Here is a 20154-nt window from a genome sequence, read left to right as displayed (position 1 = left end):
GGCTTTTCCAAGCTCCTGATCTGCTGCAAGCTGGAAAACTTCCTTTCTCTAGATTTTCTAGAATTATAGACAGATACCGTATTTTTCGCTTTATAAGACGCACCTTTTTTCCTCCCAAAGTGGGAGGAAAAACCAAGTGCGTCCTATAAAGCGAAGACAGCTCCCAAGCAGTGCCAAGCACCGCATGGAAGCCGTCCTGCCCGCCCCCTGTATTGCCGCTCAGCTGAGCCGATCAGAAGTCCGGGAAAGTGCAATGAGCAGCACTTTCCTGGGCTCCTGATCGGCTAAGCGGCGATGGAGGGGGCGGGCTGGGCGGGCGGAGGGGATCACTGTCCTACTCACCTGTCCGCCGGACCCAGCAGCTCTTCTCCCGACACTCCGGTCTCCCGTCATCCTCTGGCACAGGCAGCGGGGTACAGAGACGCTGCCTGTGTCCCCGAAGTGTTCTGCAGCGGCAGTCTCTCTGTCCCCCGTTGCCTGTGCCGGAGGATGACGGGAGACCGGAGTGTCGGGAGAAGAGCTGCTGGGGCCGGCGGACAGGTGAGTAGCATTATGGGGGCATTGGCTACTATATGAGGGCATTGTATGGGGGCATTGGCTACTGTATGGGGCATTGGCTACTATATGGGGGTACTGTATGGGGGCATAAGCTACTATATGGGGGCATTGGCTACTATGGGGGCACTATATGGGGGTATTGGCTACTATGTGGGCACTATATGGGGGCATTGGCTACTATGTGGGCACTATATGGGGGCATTGGTTACTATGTGGGGCACTATATGGGGGCATTGGCTACTATGTGGGCACTATATGGGGGATTGGATAATATGTGGGGCACTATATGGGGGCATTGGCTACTATGTGGGGCACTATATGGGGGCATTGGCTACTATGTGGGGCACTATATGGGGGGATTGGCACCGATCACACTGCTGCTATCTCCAAACTGTGACAAGGAGCAAAATTTTTTTTTCTATTTTTCTCCCCTAAAATCAGGGGTGCGTCTTATCAAAAGGCGCGTCCTATAAAGCGAAAAATACGGTATATGAAAGATACCATGTGCCTTCTTGACCTAACAACTATATAACAGTGTCAGCATTTTTGATTGTTAATTGCAGCCGATTCCTTTTAAGCCATTATTTATAATTTAACAATATATCTCCATCACCAAGGAAAAGGGAGTGTTACTTTGTTCTGTGAGATTCGTTATATTCTCTCAGATATCAATATTAGAATTTCCAGTAGTAATTCAAAGTCCTTTTTAACTTCGTGAAAAAAATAAAGAAACGTTGAAGAAAATCTAATGTTACTGAAGGGACTTTCCAATGTGGGTGGCTCTATGGGAATAAACTGCCAGGAATTAGCACTAATATGTGATAGGAAAGTAAACCTGTAGAATTTTTCCAGCTGAATGCCACCACCATTTCATCAAGGAAATGTCAAGTGAATGGCATTCTTCCCCTATAGGGTATCATTATTGTATCACATTCTATGATATTAAAAAGCCATTGTTTTGGGACTTTAAGCAAATTCTTGAATATATTTTCATTGTGCATCTTCTTTACAGTATGAGATTAGATAAAATGTTAAAATATAGATTTTGTGGGATTTGTAAAACTATTATGTTTAGCCCTGGCCACATTTCCTTATGGCGTGTATGGACATGATAGAGGGATTCTTCTGTCCAGGATACTTATCTGTGACTGGTATTAGTGGGTAGTTGCTAAAACAGAGTGGCTCTTGGCATACTATGGCACTGTAAAAATTAGCATTTCAGAATGTACAGATTAAGCTTAAGTGCTCTAGCACAGCAAGTACCCAGGAATCCATTCCCCTTCTTCTCATTTATCTTCACCCTTGGTGAATATTAGAAAAAGAAGAAATGCCAGGATGGCACACGCATGAAATGTTAATGCAGGAAGGAATTGAAATACTAACATAGAGAACAGACAGACAATCAACCCCTTAAAAACACCATGTAGGAGTTATATACTGTAGGTAGGTATTATTTCAGACAGACATAACAATTCATACAGTGAAACGGATAAAAACAATAGAATGTATTATTCATTCATTCTGTAAACAATAGCCCAGAGTTATCAATCTGTAAAACAAAAAATGGTGCAATTTTCCCATAGAAACCAATTATATCTCAACTTTTATTTTATCAGAAAGCTATGCTTCTACTTACAATATATAGACAAACATTTTCATGCTAGTGTTAACAGACCTTTGCTTTTACGAGTGTAAGGGAACTTAGGACCTGGATGGAATACAGGGACAGACAGTGTAAGCCCTAGCGTAAGGCCCCCAAACTGTCCCTGTCTACTTGCCAGCACTACCCTAGGCAGTTGGCGACAACTGGGCGATGGCCCCTACACTGGGTAAGTGAAACATAGAATAGAACAAGGCAGAAAAACACAATAAAGAATACTCAGGCAGATATAAGTAATACCGGAGAAAGCAGAACAGTACAAAAACAGCAAGCAAAAAACGGAGGTTAGAAGGACAGGCAGAGAGGTCAGAATACCAAGCAATCCAATCCAAAACACCAGTTCTATCTACATGCAATGTCCCAGATAAGTGGACATATGGGATGCCAGAGGTCCAGTCCAGGCTTTGATTGGGCCAGCCCTCTCACATCCAGAGCACACAGAACACAGACTGACAGGGAAGGGAGATAAGCAGAGAAGGCAACAGCAGCTGCTGGAATAAGAGTTCAGACTGGTAGAAAAGATGCACACTGAACTGGGCAGAAGACTACACTGGGGTCTGAAAAGGTCTGGACATAACACAGAGTGGGACATATTTCATCCTGTTATAAACAGTCCCACCAGACACATACCTACTTACAATATACTTTTCATTTTACATATATTTTTGTGTGCAATATTCTATACAAATACATGAAAACTCTAAAAATACAAATTATACCAACAATATGGAGTCTAAAAAAAAATCTGCACTATAAAAATATAAAAAATACTTCTTTATTGAAAAATATTTAAGTGAAAATCGCTATGTGCAAAATATTAAAGTGCCGCTGTCATTTGGGAAAACTTCTGACATGTCATAGAGATTTTCCAACATACTTGGCTTATTACCGGCCGTTCAGGATGATAATCATTTCATGTAATGGGTCATGTTTCAAAATAACGATTAGCCAACATGCACGATGTCAGCTGATCAATGATTCACAACCATTATTCCTTCTAAAATAATAAAACACTGTTGAAGACAGACAGATGAACATCATTCCTTTCAATGAAATGGCACAACAAAACTGTATTTGCATTAATACATGCTGTATTGGACAAACCTGTGAATGACCTAACATACAGTAGAGATATGGCAAGACTCATCTTATCCTGACTTGAACTACAGTACAATATCATAACGTGTTACACAAAGCTATTTTTAACATTACTCCCTTGGCCGTATCTTAAAGGAGTTATCCAGCGCTACAAAGACATTGCCACTTTTCCCCCTCTCTTGTCTCCAGTTCAGGTTTTGTTTGCAATTAAGCTCCATTTGTCAGGACAGGGAGGTACAGACACGACAAGACAGTGGGCCCTAGGTCTGAACCCACCCACTGTCCCTGCCTACTTGCCTCAGTCGGCCATAGGCGGCCATGGACAACCCCATTGACGTTCCCTGCGCTAAATACGTGCACGCGGAACAAGACAGACAAACAAACCCAAAAGAAAAGTTAAACAGGCAGGGTCAAAATCCAAAAAGACAGCGCAGTACAAAATCAGCAAGCAAACGGATAGTCAGTCAGGCAGGAGGTCAGGTTACAAGTCGAGCAAGACAGAGGGATTAGGAGCGGGGATCGCAGGGGTAGACAGGGGAAGCTGGGACCAGAAGTTAACCTAATAGCCAGCGCTGGAACTTTGCCTTAGCTTAGTTTTATGCTGACCAAGAGCCCGGTCCGGATCCCCATTGGACCACCGCTCTGATCTTCCAGGTAGCAGACAGGCAGAAAAACCCGTCAATCACACAGACAACACAGTTGCATTATCAAGTTCAGCAGCTTCTCAGCTTAACTCCTTTATTGCCGGAAGCTAAGAAGCAGTCGGGTGTGGCACACAAAAACAAACACCAGGCCCAGTTCACACCAGTTACTACACATTCCTGACAACATTTACTTCAATGGAACTGAGTTTGAAACCCCACCCAATCTGGAGACAAGAGGGGGGGGGGGAGTGGCCATGTTTTTGTAGCACTGGATAACCCCTTTAAAGTCCTCTTACACGCCTGGAAATGGGACCATGCAAGGAAGCAAGCGAGCAACGATCAGCACTCATTATCATTATCATTAGAAGGCATGATTGAGTGGCCAGGCCGCACAAATAAATAGTGTGTTGTTTGTGTGGCCATTTAAATATATTGTTACGGCCGCAAAGCCCCATTTACTGCCCACACAGTAGATACGATCGTGGACATCTTTACTTGGGCCAAAGCATTTCCCATGTAAAAGGGGCTTTAATCGCAGTATATTAGAATGTCCTGATAAGACACATTGACATTGTCGTGTTGGGTTAATGTTCTCAAGATAACAACCATTGCTACATCTGTGCTTTATTTATTTAGGCTGTATAAGACACTGTGTGGTCCCAACCTTGGAACAACGCTGGAAACAAACAGCTGTGTCTATTAATGCAAGTAAGAAGATTTGAGTTTGAGTTTTTTCCCCCCACTTTTTCACCAAATAATCCCATTGTGCCTTTGCAATATAAACATGAACTACATTTATTACCTTACAATAGGCCTAAAAAATATGCCCATCGTAAAATTCTGTTTTCAGGACGAGCTTTCATTCAGTGCAGGAAACTGTTTAGAATTGATGAGGTTTGCAATAAAGCATTATGGTTAATACTTCAAAGCATCTCTGCAAACTTTGTAAATATATTTTATTTACTCTGATGAATGCTGCTGCCAAACTCAATGTCAGAACAGAACTTCTGTTTTCATTCTGTGTGTATAAATTCCAGCTGCAAAGTATCACATGTCAACTGTGTGAATGTTATCTCTTTGTATGCGTATGCTTCACAGGGAATATAGGAACAGGTCAGACGGATCTAGCCCGCTGATTCTAAAAGGTAAGGGGACGGGGGATTATGACTTTTTCTGAATATGTAAAATCCTGTATCCCTCAGTGCACCGCCCCACCTACCCACCAGCTCCTAGAGCATGTATCCAAATGAATTTTCATAACTGTGCTCTGCAGTAAGCAGTGTCAGGGAGTGACAAGGCTGTTATAAATATTCATATGAATACATGTTGCAGGAGGTGGTGAGCAGACACAGTGGTTCATTGGGGGCTACAGAACCTCCCCCAGTGCACTAAACAGCCATATTTGTTTATTCAGAAAAAGTAACATTTACCATTAATGGTGTAGTGGACCTTCTATAGTTACACTCCCTATATCCTGCCCTATTAGAATCCATCTAATCTTCTGTCAGATTAGATTGTTTAAGAATGTTTATAATGAGTAGGGATGAGCGAACCAGCCAAGGTTCGGGTTCGTATGAACCTGAACTCTCGGCTTCTGATTCCTGCTGTCTGGCCATTCCGTGGAGAGGGTGGATACAGCGTGAGGACCACCTAGAAAACTGGGATACAGCCTATGGCTATGGCTGTATCCCAGTTTTCCAGGCGGTCCTCAAGGTTGTATCCACCCTCTCCACGGAGCGGGCAGACAGCGGGAATCAGAAGCCGAGAGTTCAGGTTCATACGAACCCGAACCTTGGCTCGTTCGCTCATCCCTAATAATGAGTCATTTTTATATCAGATATAGTCAGGGATGTAATTGGTGGTACTAACTATAGCATAGAAAGCATAGTGGTTACTGGTATAGAGAGTATAGTATAGAGAGATAATGGTCAGTGGTTCAAACAGTATGGATTATTGGGTAAGCAGAGCTTTTAAGTTTCTGTTTGTGTGTGTGTGTGTGTATATGTATATAGATAGATAGATAGATAGATAGATAGATAGATAGATAGATAGATAGATAGATTAATTATACTAATGTATTGTGCTACATATCTTGTCTAGATGTTGGTCTGGGCAAATGCCTCAGCCCCTGCTTCCAGTTGTTTGGCAACCAAGCACTTTTACTTTACCTGTCTTTGTGGGCTCACATGGCCTGTGGCCTTCTACCCTGGCTGTATATATATATATATATATATATATATATATATATATATATATATATATATAATACTAATTATACTAATGTATTGTGTTACAATATCTTGTCTAGATGTTGGTCTGGGAAAATGCCTCAGCCCCTGCTGACCACTGCTTCCAGTTGTTGGGCAACCATGCACTTCTACTTTACCTGTTTTTGTGGGCTCACATGGGCTGTGGCCTTCTACCCTGGCTGTACAGCAAAAATGGGATACCAGAGCAACCAGTGCCCAGTGATGACAATACCCATCCTATTAAAAGTGGAGTTGTTCAGGATTGGGATGCCTTAGTAATTAAAGTGTACTCCTAGTGATTATTGAAAAATGTGTAGTGTGCAACACTGTGCATGAGCACATGTCATTTTTCTAATGTGCATTAATTTTTAATTTGGTGCTGAAAGGTGTTTCTCCCGACTTCCAGCCAATGGCTATTGGGTTCCACACTGGAGATGGGAGCTTACTGCTCCGCCTCCTAATGTATAATTATATAAGGCAAGGAGTAGGGAGAATGATCCCTCGAACACCTGTTCAGGTGCTAAATCCAAAATTAATGTATATTACAAAAATGACTATAAGGGTGCCTTCACACCTACCGAATCCGAAGCGGAATTCACGTTGCAGATTCGAAGCGAGATCCAGTGCGGATCCAGTGCCATTCATGCCTATGAGAGCACATACTCGGAGTGGGATTGACATCCCGCTGTGAGTATGTGAGTTAACCCTCTGCCACCCGCAGCCTGCTGCCAAGAGCATACATTACCTGCTCAGCAACGCGGCTGCATGTGAGGCTCCGAGCAGGCAATGTATGCCCTCGGCTGTGGGGCTGCGGGCGGCGGGGGGTTAACTCACATATTCACAGCGGGATGTTAATCCCGCTGCAAGTATGTGCTCTATAGGCATGAATAGCACTGAATCTGCAGCGGATCTCGCTGCAGATCCGCAGCATGAAATCAGCTGCGAATCCGGTAGGTGTGAAGGCACTCTAGAGCACAGTGCTGCACTTTTGAATATTCATTGGAGGTACACTTTAAGGTAGTTCCTTCCTCGCTCTGTTCTTGTACATTTAGATTGTTAGTGTTTTTGACTTTTAATTCTACTCCTAGCCAAGATGGCACATGTAGTACGACAAACACAGATTGGAAAGAGCCAGTTCATTAGTCCCTTTAAATGATTTGGCATGGATCCCATTACAACCTTAGGAATGCTGTTGCATCAACAATAGGAGAGCTTTATGATCCAGGAAATATTTTTTTTCCCAAATTTATTAGAAAATCATTTAAAAATTGTTATCTTGTGCTCCACCATTGCTTCTAGTCAATCCATTTCCTTTGTTGCTGATCACAGTGCACAGAACTCCTGGTCCTGATTATCACATATCTCTTCTCTCATCCCGTGGCTTGTTGTTTCCTGTCTGCTTCCCTGGTGATAAATCCAGGTTCCATTTCTCACCACACCATAGCTCAGAGCGTTAGCACTGCCAATCTGTGACTATTCTGGAGACTGTCACTGGGAGATTACCAAGTGGAAACCTCTGTATATTAAAGCAGTGCAACTTTAAGTTTACATGTATGTTTCATATGGTGTATAGAACAAATAAAGATGCAGGACACATCAAAGAGGTCACAAGCAAAAAGTAAATTACAGTAATTACAGTAAATGACAAATAAGGTGTATATAAACTCCTTAGGTCTGGATAGCATAAAAATCACCGCACACAGCAAATGTGTCTGAAATTCAGCTCAGTCCAAACATGTATAAATGCTAATATTTGCAAATGCTCAAATATCCTGTCCATGTTTTTTTTTTCCAATAAAGAGTTCATTCAGACCACCCTCCTTATAAATTCTGTTAGCAAAATAAACCATTTGGAATCCAACATAAATCTATAGGGAATAAGTGAGAGATATGTTACATGCCGTGATATGCTGCATGAATCATAAATCCAAATTTGCAATGGTTTAACACAACCAGGCATGTAGGATTGTGCTTAATATTTCCTGTACAGGAAACAATAAAACTGATTTTTCAAATGAAAGAAAAAAATCCTTTAAAGTATACCTGCAGTGATAGGAGTCACAGCATGATTTTTCTAATATATATCGTTTTTGAATTTGATGCTGGAATTTGTTTCCGAGTGCCTGTTCTCCCAATTAACTAACACTAACCCCCACACTAATACCCCAGTACCCACTGACACATTTAAAATAAACGTGAAAGCCATAGCTTACCCCAGAAAAATGCAGATTGTACCCCATCTCCCACAAAACAATATATGCAGAAGTGAATTATTTCATGTGATTTGTATCTTTGACAGTAGTAAGCAGGGGAACACATTCCATTGGTTTTATGTAATTATCCCAAAAAATCCAACCCTGTAAAATTTGTTATGTTTGAGATATCTGACATCCCAGATGTCTACCTGACATGTTTTGTATTCTCAAAGGAATACATTTAATGTATGTAATATGAGAGTATATGTTCACATCCACACATATATCTATTTATTGACAAATATTTTTATTTTTTTAAGAAAACCATTTAAGTGAGCTGTCTATTGAAACAGAATCTGGAAAGGATAAAATAGAAAATCACCTTCAAAATGGAAATATAACATGGAGTATTGCAAAAGATGTTGGTTGTCCCCAGTCAGTTGTGTGTAAGCGTTGATGCAAGAGTACACAAATGGAAATGTTACAAAAGGGAAGACTGAGGAGAACACAAAAGCATTAGGATAGAAAGTTCAAAGCAATATGTGTTGTGTGTATGAAAATAAAAAAAATGTACAACAAACGAAAAACAAAAGAGTAGAGATTTTATGACCCTGTGTAAGAAGCTGGCTGAATGAAGTGGGATTTGCATATATAATGTCAAAGACTAATGCTGCGATTACACAAAACGATTATTGTTCGAATTTTTGCATAAACAATCGCATTTGAGCGATAACTGTATCGTGTAAACACAGCAAACGATCAAACGACAAACGAGAAATCGTTCATTTGGATCTTTCAACATGTTCTTAAATCGTCGTTCTTCGAAAATTCGCAGATCGCTTCATGTAAAGAGTCTTTTACCAATTTACCCTATGTAAAAGATGGGCTTAAGCAATCTTAAAAACGATCACAATAACGATTTTTCTTACGAATTTTCAAACGATTTTTCTAACTATTTATTCGTCTAAACGCTGATCGTTATAAAAACCAAATCGTTGCTTCAAAATCGTTAAACGATCGATTGGGCGAATTATCGCTCCGTGTAACTGTAGCATTACAGTAACACCTAGGGAGAAGAAATCAAGGTTACAGTTGCTTAAAAAGAAGTGATCACACAGTGTGGATGATTGGATGAAAGTAATATTCAGTGAAGAATTCCTAATCTACTTATGCCAAGGAAGTTATGCTGGAACATTTAGAAGCTGCAACCTACCTTTAGTTAAAAATAAATAAATAAAAAGCAGAGTCACTTCTTCCCTTTTGGTATACGCTAGCTATATTTACATACAGTGTTTCCGGAAATATGATGGAACAACATTGATCTCAACACTACAAAAACAAACAATGTAGCCCTTATTGTTTAAAATACATTTAAAAAGTCATACAAAATTGTCTATTGTCCCACTGATAAACCACTAAATAATTGGAAAATTATGTTCAGGATAAATTAACATACTGTAACTGACTGCTAGTTAAAAACCGTAAATAAATATTTAAATAACCTATAATTACAAATGAGCACACCGAACTTCCTGAATCAAGATTCATTACTTCCTGAACCAAGATTCATTACTTCCTGAACCGAGATTCCTTCAGTATATATGCAGGAGCGTGTCATCAACCTGCCATTCAGCCCCTGATCCATGAACTGAACACATGCACATTGTAGAAAAAAAAAGAGGCAGGGAGAGAGAAGGTTGATTAGGTAGAGATAGAAGGAAGTATGAGGAAAGCAGTTGTGTAATCTGTGTAATTGAAATAGCTTTTGTCACTTTGTGTGTCACTACACGGTGTCCACAGCTCTCCTGGGTGATTTTATCCATTTGAATCACCTGTCAGGTGACATCTACATTGCTCTTTTAAAACCATTTCTGGGAGGATAAAAAACTTTATTACACTTCAGTCATCCACTGCTGCAGGTACAATTTAACCCGTATAATCACTTGTCAATTGACATCTTCAGTGCTTTTTAAAAGTTGTCTTTTGGGATTTAAAAAAAAACATGATTATATAATTCATCTAACTCTCCCAGTTCAATTAAACCCTTAGGGGTCCATTTAGACAGAAACATTATCTGACAGATTATCTGACAAAGATTTGAAGCCAAAGCCAGAAATAGACTATAAACAGAGATCAGGTCATAAAGGAAAGCCTGAAATTTCTCCTCTTTTCAAATCCATTCCTGGCTTTGGCTTCAAATCTTTGGCAGATAATCTGTCAGATAATCTTTCAGTGTAAATGGACTCTTAGAATCACCTGTCAGGCGACATCTTCAATTATACAACAGTCATCCAACCGTCCCCGTTCAATTTAACCCTGTGAAGCAACTTTTAGGTTAATTTTGCAATTGAAAAATGGAAAATTCAATTCAATAAACATATAATGTCTGGCCCTTCTCATGGTATGACCAGTGGCAGCAGCAGAACTAGTTAGGAATATGGGAGAGAAAGAGGCATCAGTGGTGGTGATGTTAGCAGCAGGCATGGTAGCAGGGTGCAGCTGTAAGATCATGTTTGACAAGCCAGCCATCAGTATTGGATTGGTTAAGACAGAGATCGAGTTGCACACTAGCCAGTAGGCAAACTTTTGCCATTAATCTGCGAGATCCATCAACTGGCTGATCCAGTTCCTACTTGGTCGAAGAGAGTGCTGCTTCTGCTAATGCTTCCACCATCAACTGGCTGTTCTTGGCCCTAATGGGTCCAAGAGAGTACTGCTAGTGTCGCCACCTTCAAATTTCTGTCCTAGGCCCTTTGGGGTAACCTACACTGTGGGTAATGAGGCAAGATCTTTTAGGGGGCAAATAGGGTCTAAATAAATTTTTTGCCTGTCTATGGTCCTGTGTCATCACTGAGACCGTTGTTACCACTACTGATTCCTGCAGTTATACTCTCTAAGGGTTTGTTCACACCATTATAAAAAAATATGCTACTTGGTGCAGTTTTTGATGTGTTTTTTGGTGTGGTTGTACAGCAAGCATGTTTTTTTTAATACCTGGAACATAACACTTCATTTTAAACGCAGCTTTCAAACTTGCATTTGGACTGTTCTTCCATTGAAATCAAGGGGACATTAAGGGTCCTATTCCACGGGCCGAGGAGGGCCCGATCAACAATGTAAACGAGCGGCGATCTGCTAGATCGACGCTCGTTTACTGGGCCTATTCCATGGCCCGATGATCGTTACCAATGTCCTTGCAGCCCTTGCAGCATCATACATTACCTGTCAGGTCTTCTTCTCCGCGCTGTCTTCCTCCCCGGGTCCCGCGCGCTCTATCTTCAGAATGGCCGGTCAGCTGACCGGCCAAACTCAGCCAATCACAGGCCGCGGCGGTCACGGCCTGTGATTGGCTGAGCGCTCCGTCAGCTGACCGGCCATTCTGAAGATAGAGCGCGCAGGACCAGGGGATGAAGACAGTGCGGAGAACACCTGACAGGTAATGTATGATGCTGCAGCCTGTCAAATCGTCGGTCACCCGCCGCGCACCGCTATTCAACCGTAGAGATGCGCGGTGGGGGAACGATGATTTTAGGGCCCTATTCCACAGTAACGATAATCGGCCGGATCGGCCCCATTTGGCCCGATTCGGACAATTATCGTCGGGCGACCGACGATTCATCCCCGGGTCCTGCGCGCTCTATTTTCAGAATGGCCGTTCTGAAGATAGAGCGCGCGGGACCCGGGGAGGAAGACAGCGCGGAGAAGAAGACCTGACAGGTAATGTATGATGCTGCAAGGGCTTCAAGGACATCGGTAACGATGTCCTTGCAGCCCTCGCTCAACGATCATCGGGCCGTAAAATAGGTCCAGTAAATGAGCGGCGATCTAGCAGATCGCCGCTCGTTTACATCGTTGATCGGGCCCTCCTCGGCCCGTGGAATAGGACCCTTAGGTCTGGCCCTAAATGAACGATCAGCCGCTGACACGATCATCGGCTGATCGTTCTCTCTATCTCACCAAACGATAATTGGCCGAATCAGGCAAAATGGGGCCGATCCGGCCGATTACCATTACTGAGGAATAGGGCCCTAAAACTTGTTTTTTTGCAGCGAATGCAATTTTAGGCTATGTTCACACTACATAAGTTCTGTGGCAATCACGGCCGTTGTTTCAAGGGATCCCGGGTGAAGGGATCCCGACCAGAGTGTATACACATGGTATACACTCCGGCTGGGATCCCTAGCGACATGTCAGTGTTCTGCAGCCGCTATTCAGTGAATAGCAGCCGCAGAAAACCCTGTCAGTGCACACTATGGAGCGAGTGGCTCGGCCACACGCTCCATAGTGTGCAGTGGGGAGTTCTGATGCAGGCTCGCACGGATGCGCCCGCATCAGAACTAAGCGGTGCTAAAGATCATGCAGTACTGGCTGGGATGATCTTTTTAGAGTCCAGCCATTCTGGATGGTCTCATACGAGGTCTGAACATGGCCTCAAGGCAGATTTTGCAGAGGATTTCACTGCAATGGAACCCCTATAGTCTCACTATTGTAGCTGCAATGGTTTATCTGTTTTAATTTGATTCATTTAAGGTTTGAACCTGCCAAACCAAATTTTTCAAAAATTTGCTCATCTCTATCTATAATGTGATAAGAAATATATATCTAGCTTTAATTGCACTGTTTCTTTAAAAATGTATCAGCCAGTGTTGGGTAATGCTAATAATTCTTTGAAGTAATGTAGGCATTGGCAGCAATATTACTTAAATATTTTTAAGTCACGCTCTATAATTTGCTGTGTAAAATGCTTGAAATGCTGCTTTTCTGCATACACTAGGGAATGTTCATTGACCTAAACTGACCTGATCATGGATGGCTGCCATTGCGAAAAATACAGCTGTTTCTATTGGATGCACTTTCCCTAAGGGACAATGATTCCAAAAGTACCCTGTCCTACACTAGGGAAATATTTCAATAATGGAAAAAATGGCTATTCCATATCACACAATCCCCTTTTGTTCAATTAGCTGTTGTGAGTCTGAAGCACTGGCATAGGTTATGAGATGGGAGAATAGGGTGCATTCTTCCTCCTCTTTCTGACATTTCTCAAGGCTGGAAATGCTACATATCCTATTTCTTTCTTCACACATCTTTTAGCATAGAGACTTACATAAGATCCTAAAAAGCAGCTTAACCCCTTTTGTACCCATTATATTGTCAATAATGAATTCACTGTAACCACAAGAAGAATGTTGTTCTGTTGTAAAAGCTTACCTAAACATTACCTATGCATGCTACAGTATTTATTTCACATTGTAAGATTAAAAAATACTACCGGTATATACTATCCTAATACTATATACATATGTGCATGAATTCCATTAATCCAGCAATCTGTTGTAGAATGTTCACTTATGTGGTGAACAGGCTCTGGTGCACCAACAGATATCATGGCCCCCTCATTCTGCTTATCATAATGTATCCAATCTGATCACTACAGATGATACATCACTGCTGTTCAAGGCTATTCAAACATGAATGTTTTTTAGTTGAGAAGATGTTAATGTTTTTTTAGGAACTAGAGAGGATTCCACCTGTGTATACACATGTCCATGGCATGACATTGATTGGGGTATATTATCCACTGGAGTGTGTGGATATAACATGTCCATGGCAGCCTAAGGGAGAATTTGGTAGGGTGGCACCAGGGCTGGCCTTAGGAGTGCGACCAGTGGGACCAAACAGGGCGCATCACCCTATCAATCAAAAGCAGGCACCGGTCAGGGATGGGATGGGGGCATATGCTCCCCAGGCTGATTTGCCCACTAAACTTTAGGGCTGCTAGATGCCTTTAAGGCAGCTCTTCCCCTTTAATAGCCTCACTATTGGTATCAGATGCGCCACCTGCAGGCAGTCTGTCTGCAGACTGTCTGCTACAATATGTGGCTGATGTCACATGTCTAGAGCCAAGCAGAAGAGTACAGGCATTGCTGGGCCTAAGCAGGGAACTTCCGGGGTAGGCAGCTGTGTATCAGGCTGTCAGCACCAGAAACACTCTGAATAGCTGCCAAAGATCAGAGCTCAAGGAGGGGTGAGACACTCCTGGGTAGCAATATGAGAGGTAAGTATGCTTCTGTTTTTCACATAGAATCCAAAAGGAAAATCCACACAGGGTGCAATCAACCCTAAGGCCGGCCCTGGCTGGCACTATGGTTGGGCTCATAGTAGCCAGGGAGGGAAGCTTTTCCTTCTTTTTTCTCCTATTAGGCCTTGATCACACTGAGCAAAAGTGGCGGAATGAGAGGGCATGTGCGTCCGCTGCCACCGCTCTCCGCTCAAAGAATTGACATGTCACTTCTTTGAACAGAGAGGGGAGGAAGCGGACGCACACGCGCCCTCTCATTCATTCACTGCAGGACACTGAGCACGGTGGGATTCCGTGGCGGAGAGCTCCGCCGCGGAATTCCACCACTTTTGCTCAGTGTGAACTAGTGTGAACAGTGTGAGTATACACTCCAGTTTTTTATTTTTTTATACAATGCCAAAAAATAAATACTACAGTTTTCTAAATAGCAATTTTACAGTGTTTAAGTTATACACCAAATTAGTTGGCCTTAGTAATTGGTTTCTCTACATTAGTCAACCCTTACATGTTAGAACTTTCTGTGTGGAAACCTGGCAGTAAGTGTTCGATTTCCTTGCAGTGCTGCCACAGGAAATTATAATATATAAGCATTACGCATTGCCTGGGAAAGATCTCTTAGTTATGCCTTACCCAGTGCATAGTCTGGATAGGGCATAACTAATGCCTTTAGGAGCATTTTACAAAAGTTCTCAACTATCAGGAAATGTATTATTGAGTTTGGAACCATTTGTTACAGACTTTATATGTGTGGTTAAAAACTTTGCTATTGATATGAGGCCAAAATATCCAATGAAGTAAACCTCTCACTACAAAATACAAAAAAATTTATTCTAAGACGTACTCACAAAAAGTAAGGGTTAGTCTTTTGAACATAAAGATAGCTTTTGATAAGGCTGCATTGTGTGACCAGAGTATTTCCACCACCCCTGGTTCACAACATATATACACCTCACAAGCTCAGATGAGCTCAGCTATGTCATCTACGACAGCCACTGTGGGGTGATGTATTGTCATGGTAACAGACTAAGGAGCCACAAAAACTGTAAGAGATTCACTGTAAGGGTGGGGTAGGGGTGGTTCACACGTAATGGATCTGCAGCGGATTTCACATTGGATCCTTCCCAGTGACTTTTAATGAGAATCCATACTAGCAGTGGGATTATCATCCCGCTGCGAGTATGTAAAAGTTAGATCCCTTTACCCCCCGCCGCCCGGTGAATGGGATGTCCAGACATCGGGAACCCCTGAAGCAAGTCAGAGCGCGGACTGGTAATGTATTCACCAGGTTGCAGGGGGGTTAAGGGGGCTAACTTTTACATACTCGGGATGACAATCCAGCTGCAAGTATGTAATCTCATTGAAATTGACGAGAAAGGATCAGCAGCGGATTTTGCTGCAGACTCACAGCGTGAAATCTGCTGCGGATCTCTAACGTGTGAACCCACCCTAAAACAGTTTCAGAGCTCACAGAGCTCCCCCATCAGGCAGAATTCAAATCCCAATTGTTTTTGTCTAATTTATTTAGAAATTTGGCAAACAACAGGTTATGAGAGTTTTAAAGCAAATTCAACAAAAAGAATTGTTGTGTCACAATCAACAAGGAGATGTGGTGTATTGAAATGTGAGTGTGACTTTAGAAAAAGGATATGGCTTATATGCACCTTAACTAAGGCTGGGTTCACACTATGTATATTTGAGGCTGTATTTGTGAGGCTGTATAGCAACCAAAACCAGGAGTGGATTGAAAACACAGAAAGGCTCTGTTCACATAATGTTGTAATTGAGTGGATGGCCATCATTTAATGGCAAATATTTGCTGTTATTTTAAAACAACGGCTGTGGTATTGAAATAATGGCCGTTATTTACTGTTATATGGCGGCCATCCACTCAATTTCAACATTGTGTGAACAGATCCTTTCTGTGTTTTCAATCCACTCCTGGTTTTGGTTGCTATGAGGACCTGACATGAGGACCAAATACAGCCTCAAATATACATAGTGTGAACCCAGCCCCCGGGTATAAACCCACACACCGTATACACAGCGTATTTACTGCTGCGATACGCAGCGAATACGCAGCAAAAACGCAACAAATACGCAACAAAAACGCAGCAGATTAGATCTAAATAACTGAACTCAGCATTAAATCTTCACCATCAAACTGCTGCGTATTTGCTGCGTATTTGTTGCGTATTTGTTGCGTATTTGCTGCGTATACGGTGTGTGGGTTTGTACCCTAACTGTGCCACTTTTTGGTCAACATTTTGACCTCTAAGTAAGTCAACCTTTAAGTGTTCTAAAACCTAGACTTAACAGTTCTAAAGATCTAGACAGTTTTATGTATCCCCTCCATTGGGGTTTTAGATAGGATGTTTTTTGTAGCTGTATTTATTTACAACCAATGTTAAGGCTGGGCTCCCACACAGCAGCTGTATATGTGGTCAAAACCATGACCTCAGGCTCTGGCCAATGGCTGCAAGATTTTTCTGGTAATGCAGCCATTTTACCAGCCTTACAGCATACTAGTCCTTGGGTCGCCCCACACAGCTCAATCATACATTGCGTATTATAGTTAATACTGTTAATACCTTGATTGCAGAGTTAATACCTACAGTTCCTATAAAAGGCATTACTGCTTATAAAGAGTCTACTATGAGCAGAAAGCCATATACATGTAAGGGAATGTAAGTAGAGAAATGCCTGCTTGTAAAATGCTCTAATGAACTGAACATTCTTCTGCAAACTGAAATTATTTTATGTACATCCTACACCTTTTCCTGAATGTCTCTGCCAGAAATGAAATGAACTGCGATAAAGGCTCTGCTCCCGCACGTCTAAGCCACAAGGGAAGGCATGAACAAGGTCTTTTTATGCTTTGGCATGTGGAGTGGTCTGCAATGGTTCTATGTTAACGTCACTTACTGAGAGAATCAGCTTCACAGTTTGGAAACACTCTCTCTCAAAATGTTTAGACACTAATTTCCAGGGAATAGCGTGGTATTAGCATAGTCCTAAACCATGAACATTCCGGAATACTATCAACTTTTATTTAGCTTCAGAGGAAAGCTTAACAGTTTAAATACATAGTCAGGCCTGTCATCTAGATGATAAAGTATAGTTCAAGCAGCAAGACAAACCTAGTATGACAGGTAAGTAGAGTGTCACTGTCTGTGCATTCATAACTATCATAAACCACTTATAGATAAACCAAGAGCAGAGACAAAAGCAGCAATAACCTTTTTACTATATATATATATATATATATATATATATATATATATATATATCTCCAAGAATACTATAGGAAACGTGTCATATGGAAAAAATGTGCAATGTGAAAAGTATAATCCATACAGAGTTGGCTATTCCTGCCTCTTGGCAGAGGACTTGGAGAGCTGTTACATGTTCATTCCAGACTGCTGTAACCACTTCTTGTACAGTCAGGTTTCAGCATTTAAAGGCGCTTTTACAGTAGTGTTTATAACCAGCGGTATATGGTTTACATCACACAGGTATGGTATGTAAATCCATGACTGGGATTTGGCACAGTAATCTACCCTCCAGTATACCTTATATAATTGAAATGTATTAGTAAAACATGCTGCCTCTAAAGCTCAGCTCTATAAAAATCCTGTGTATGTATAAAATTCTATTCAGATATATCATAGCTGTGTTGGTTAACGCTTAGGAACTCAATTAATTGTGATGTTCTATATGTCATTTTCTATATGATAGTATGTCCTATAGAAGGTCATCCTAAGGCGTTGTAAGCTATCCGATAAAACACCAGTGTACACAGAGAATATGCTGACTAATGATAAGAATAGGGTATCCTCTCTGACGTAAGCCAACCAGCCATGTAGCACTATTTCCAGACCACACCTCCAGAAACTACTTACTTACTCCAATACATTGAGAAACCAAATTCCAAAGAATCTGATATAATAGGAAAGACTGATAATTAAAACATTTCAGGTATGTTTTCTAAAGCCAAGAAATTAATGTGTTAATATTCAGAGTACCATAAGAAAACCAGTTTCTATTTTCAACATAGTACACCATTTGCTAAATGAAAAATTTAGGCTGAAGTACTGACTATTCCCAATTCACAGAACATTGTGCTAGGGATGCTTTCACAGGAACTAGAGCTGTACATTGTCACATTGAGCATGAGACCCTGTCACTTTTCATCACTTAGCCCTCTCAGGATTGGGTTTAGCATACAAGTTATTGGTTCAGTCTGTTCTGTAGTTCACAGGCTCCTCAGAACCATTCTGAATTTCTTTTAGCCTTCTGTTAAATATCAAGAAAAGTTTTATGGTAAAAAATCTAAACACATCAATAACAAAGGATGGACACAAGTTAAATGTACACTGCAATGCTTCCTTGCCTGTCTTTCTCTCTAGAGACTGATGGATTAACATCTTACTTTAAGCCACCTGTATGCAGAGAGTACTGATAAGATCATTCATTGGTTGCTCTTACCTTCCCAGATCTGAGCATCCAAGATGAGAGGAAGCAAACAAGAAAAGAGAAGCCGCATTAACCTCAAGGGCTGGTAAGACTGCCTATAACATATAAGCCAGAAAATACTAAATTAGAAAGAAATCAAATTGCAACAAATATAACGACTTGCATGATAAGTTATGGTTCTTACCTTGAAGTCATTCTTTCGATAAAAGTGGCTCACAGATCACACATGGAAGCAGAGCAATGCAGCACAAATACACAGAATCGAAAAGTTAGTTCTGAAGTTTGCTGCCTTTCCCCCCTGCTTCACAGAGCAGAGTGAAACAAAGGCAGCTCTCAGCCACTCCAGTGACTCACTGCAATCAGGACTCCAACACTGAAATCTGACTCCTTTTAGATTTTCTCCCTAGACCACCTCCTTAAGTTACAAACCTTACTCCCCATCTTATTAGCAGCCATCAACCTTTCTTCCCACCTTCCTTCCAGATGTATAACCCCACTCTTAACGCCAAACTACAATATTCCTAAACATACAAAAGCCAGGCACTTCTTTCACTGTGTCCTGTCTTGTTCGCAGCCACACAAGGATATGACTTTATACTGGCTTGCATACATCAACTTGTGTATATGGGGAATGGAATATATAAATTATAGCCACTCTATTTATAGTTCCATAGAGCTCTGAAATACCTAAATAATCATGGAGCAGTATAAACACAGGCAATACTGTCTACTGCAGAGTACTACCAATGCTGTGTAATATTGGCAACATAAATATTGTCAAGATGGCAGATCAATTTTTCTGATCCATATTGAGGAATATCTTTTGTTGAAGCTTATCTAGCTATCTATCAATCATCTATCTATCTATCTATCTATCTATCTACCTATCTATCTAGAGATAGGAAAAGCCGCTCCCTTGACTTGGGATCCCAATAGATAAAAAGCAAAATTCTGCAGCACACCTTTCACCTGACGCTGGTGTGCTGTGGAATTTTGCTTTTTTATCTATCTATCTATCTATCTATCTATCTATCTATCTCCTATCTATCTATCTATCTATCTATCTCCTATCTATCTATCCATCCATCTATCTCGTATCTATCTATCTATCTATCAAACAAACAAAGAGACGGCATGTCCAAAGAATAGGTGGTTTAATATTACACCAGTGTGCGACGTTTCGGCATATGTCAGC

At 41.4% G+C, this 20154-nt stretch overlaps 1 protein-coding gene across 1 annotated transcript in view; it reads right to left on the bottom strand.

The window, feature by feature from the left end:
• Positions 1–19257, bottom strand: part of COL15A1 (collagen type XV alpha 1 chain) — a 226451-nt gene extending 207194 nt beyond the window's left edge. Inside the window, exons 1-2 of the mRNA XM_069958271.1 lie at positions 19144–19257; positions 18972–19054 (exon numbers count right to left, since the gene is read on the bottom strand). Coding sequence (XP_069814372.1) covers positions 18972–19054; positions 19144–19154 — 94 coding nt within the window. The 5' untranslated portion in view covers positions 19155–19257. The remainder of the gene's footprint in view (positions 1–18971; positions 19055–19143) is intronic.
• Between the last annotated feature and the right edge of the window lie 897 nt (positions 19258–20154).

Source organism: Dendropsophus ebraccatus, chromosome 2 (assembly GCF_027789765.1).
Source record: "Dendropsophus ebraccatus isolate aDenEbr1 chromosome 2, aDenEbr1.pat, whole genome shotgun sequence".
NCBI classification, from domain to species: Eukaryota; Metazoa; Chordata; class Amphibia; order Anura; family Hylidae; genus Dendropsophus; species Dendropsophus ebraccatus.
The sequence above is the reverse complement of the archived record's forward strand: the minus strand, read 5'-3'. Positions and strand labels throughout refer to the sequence as shown.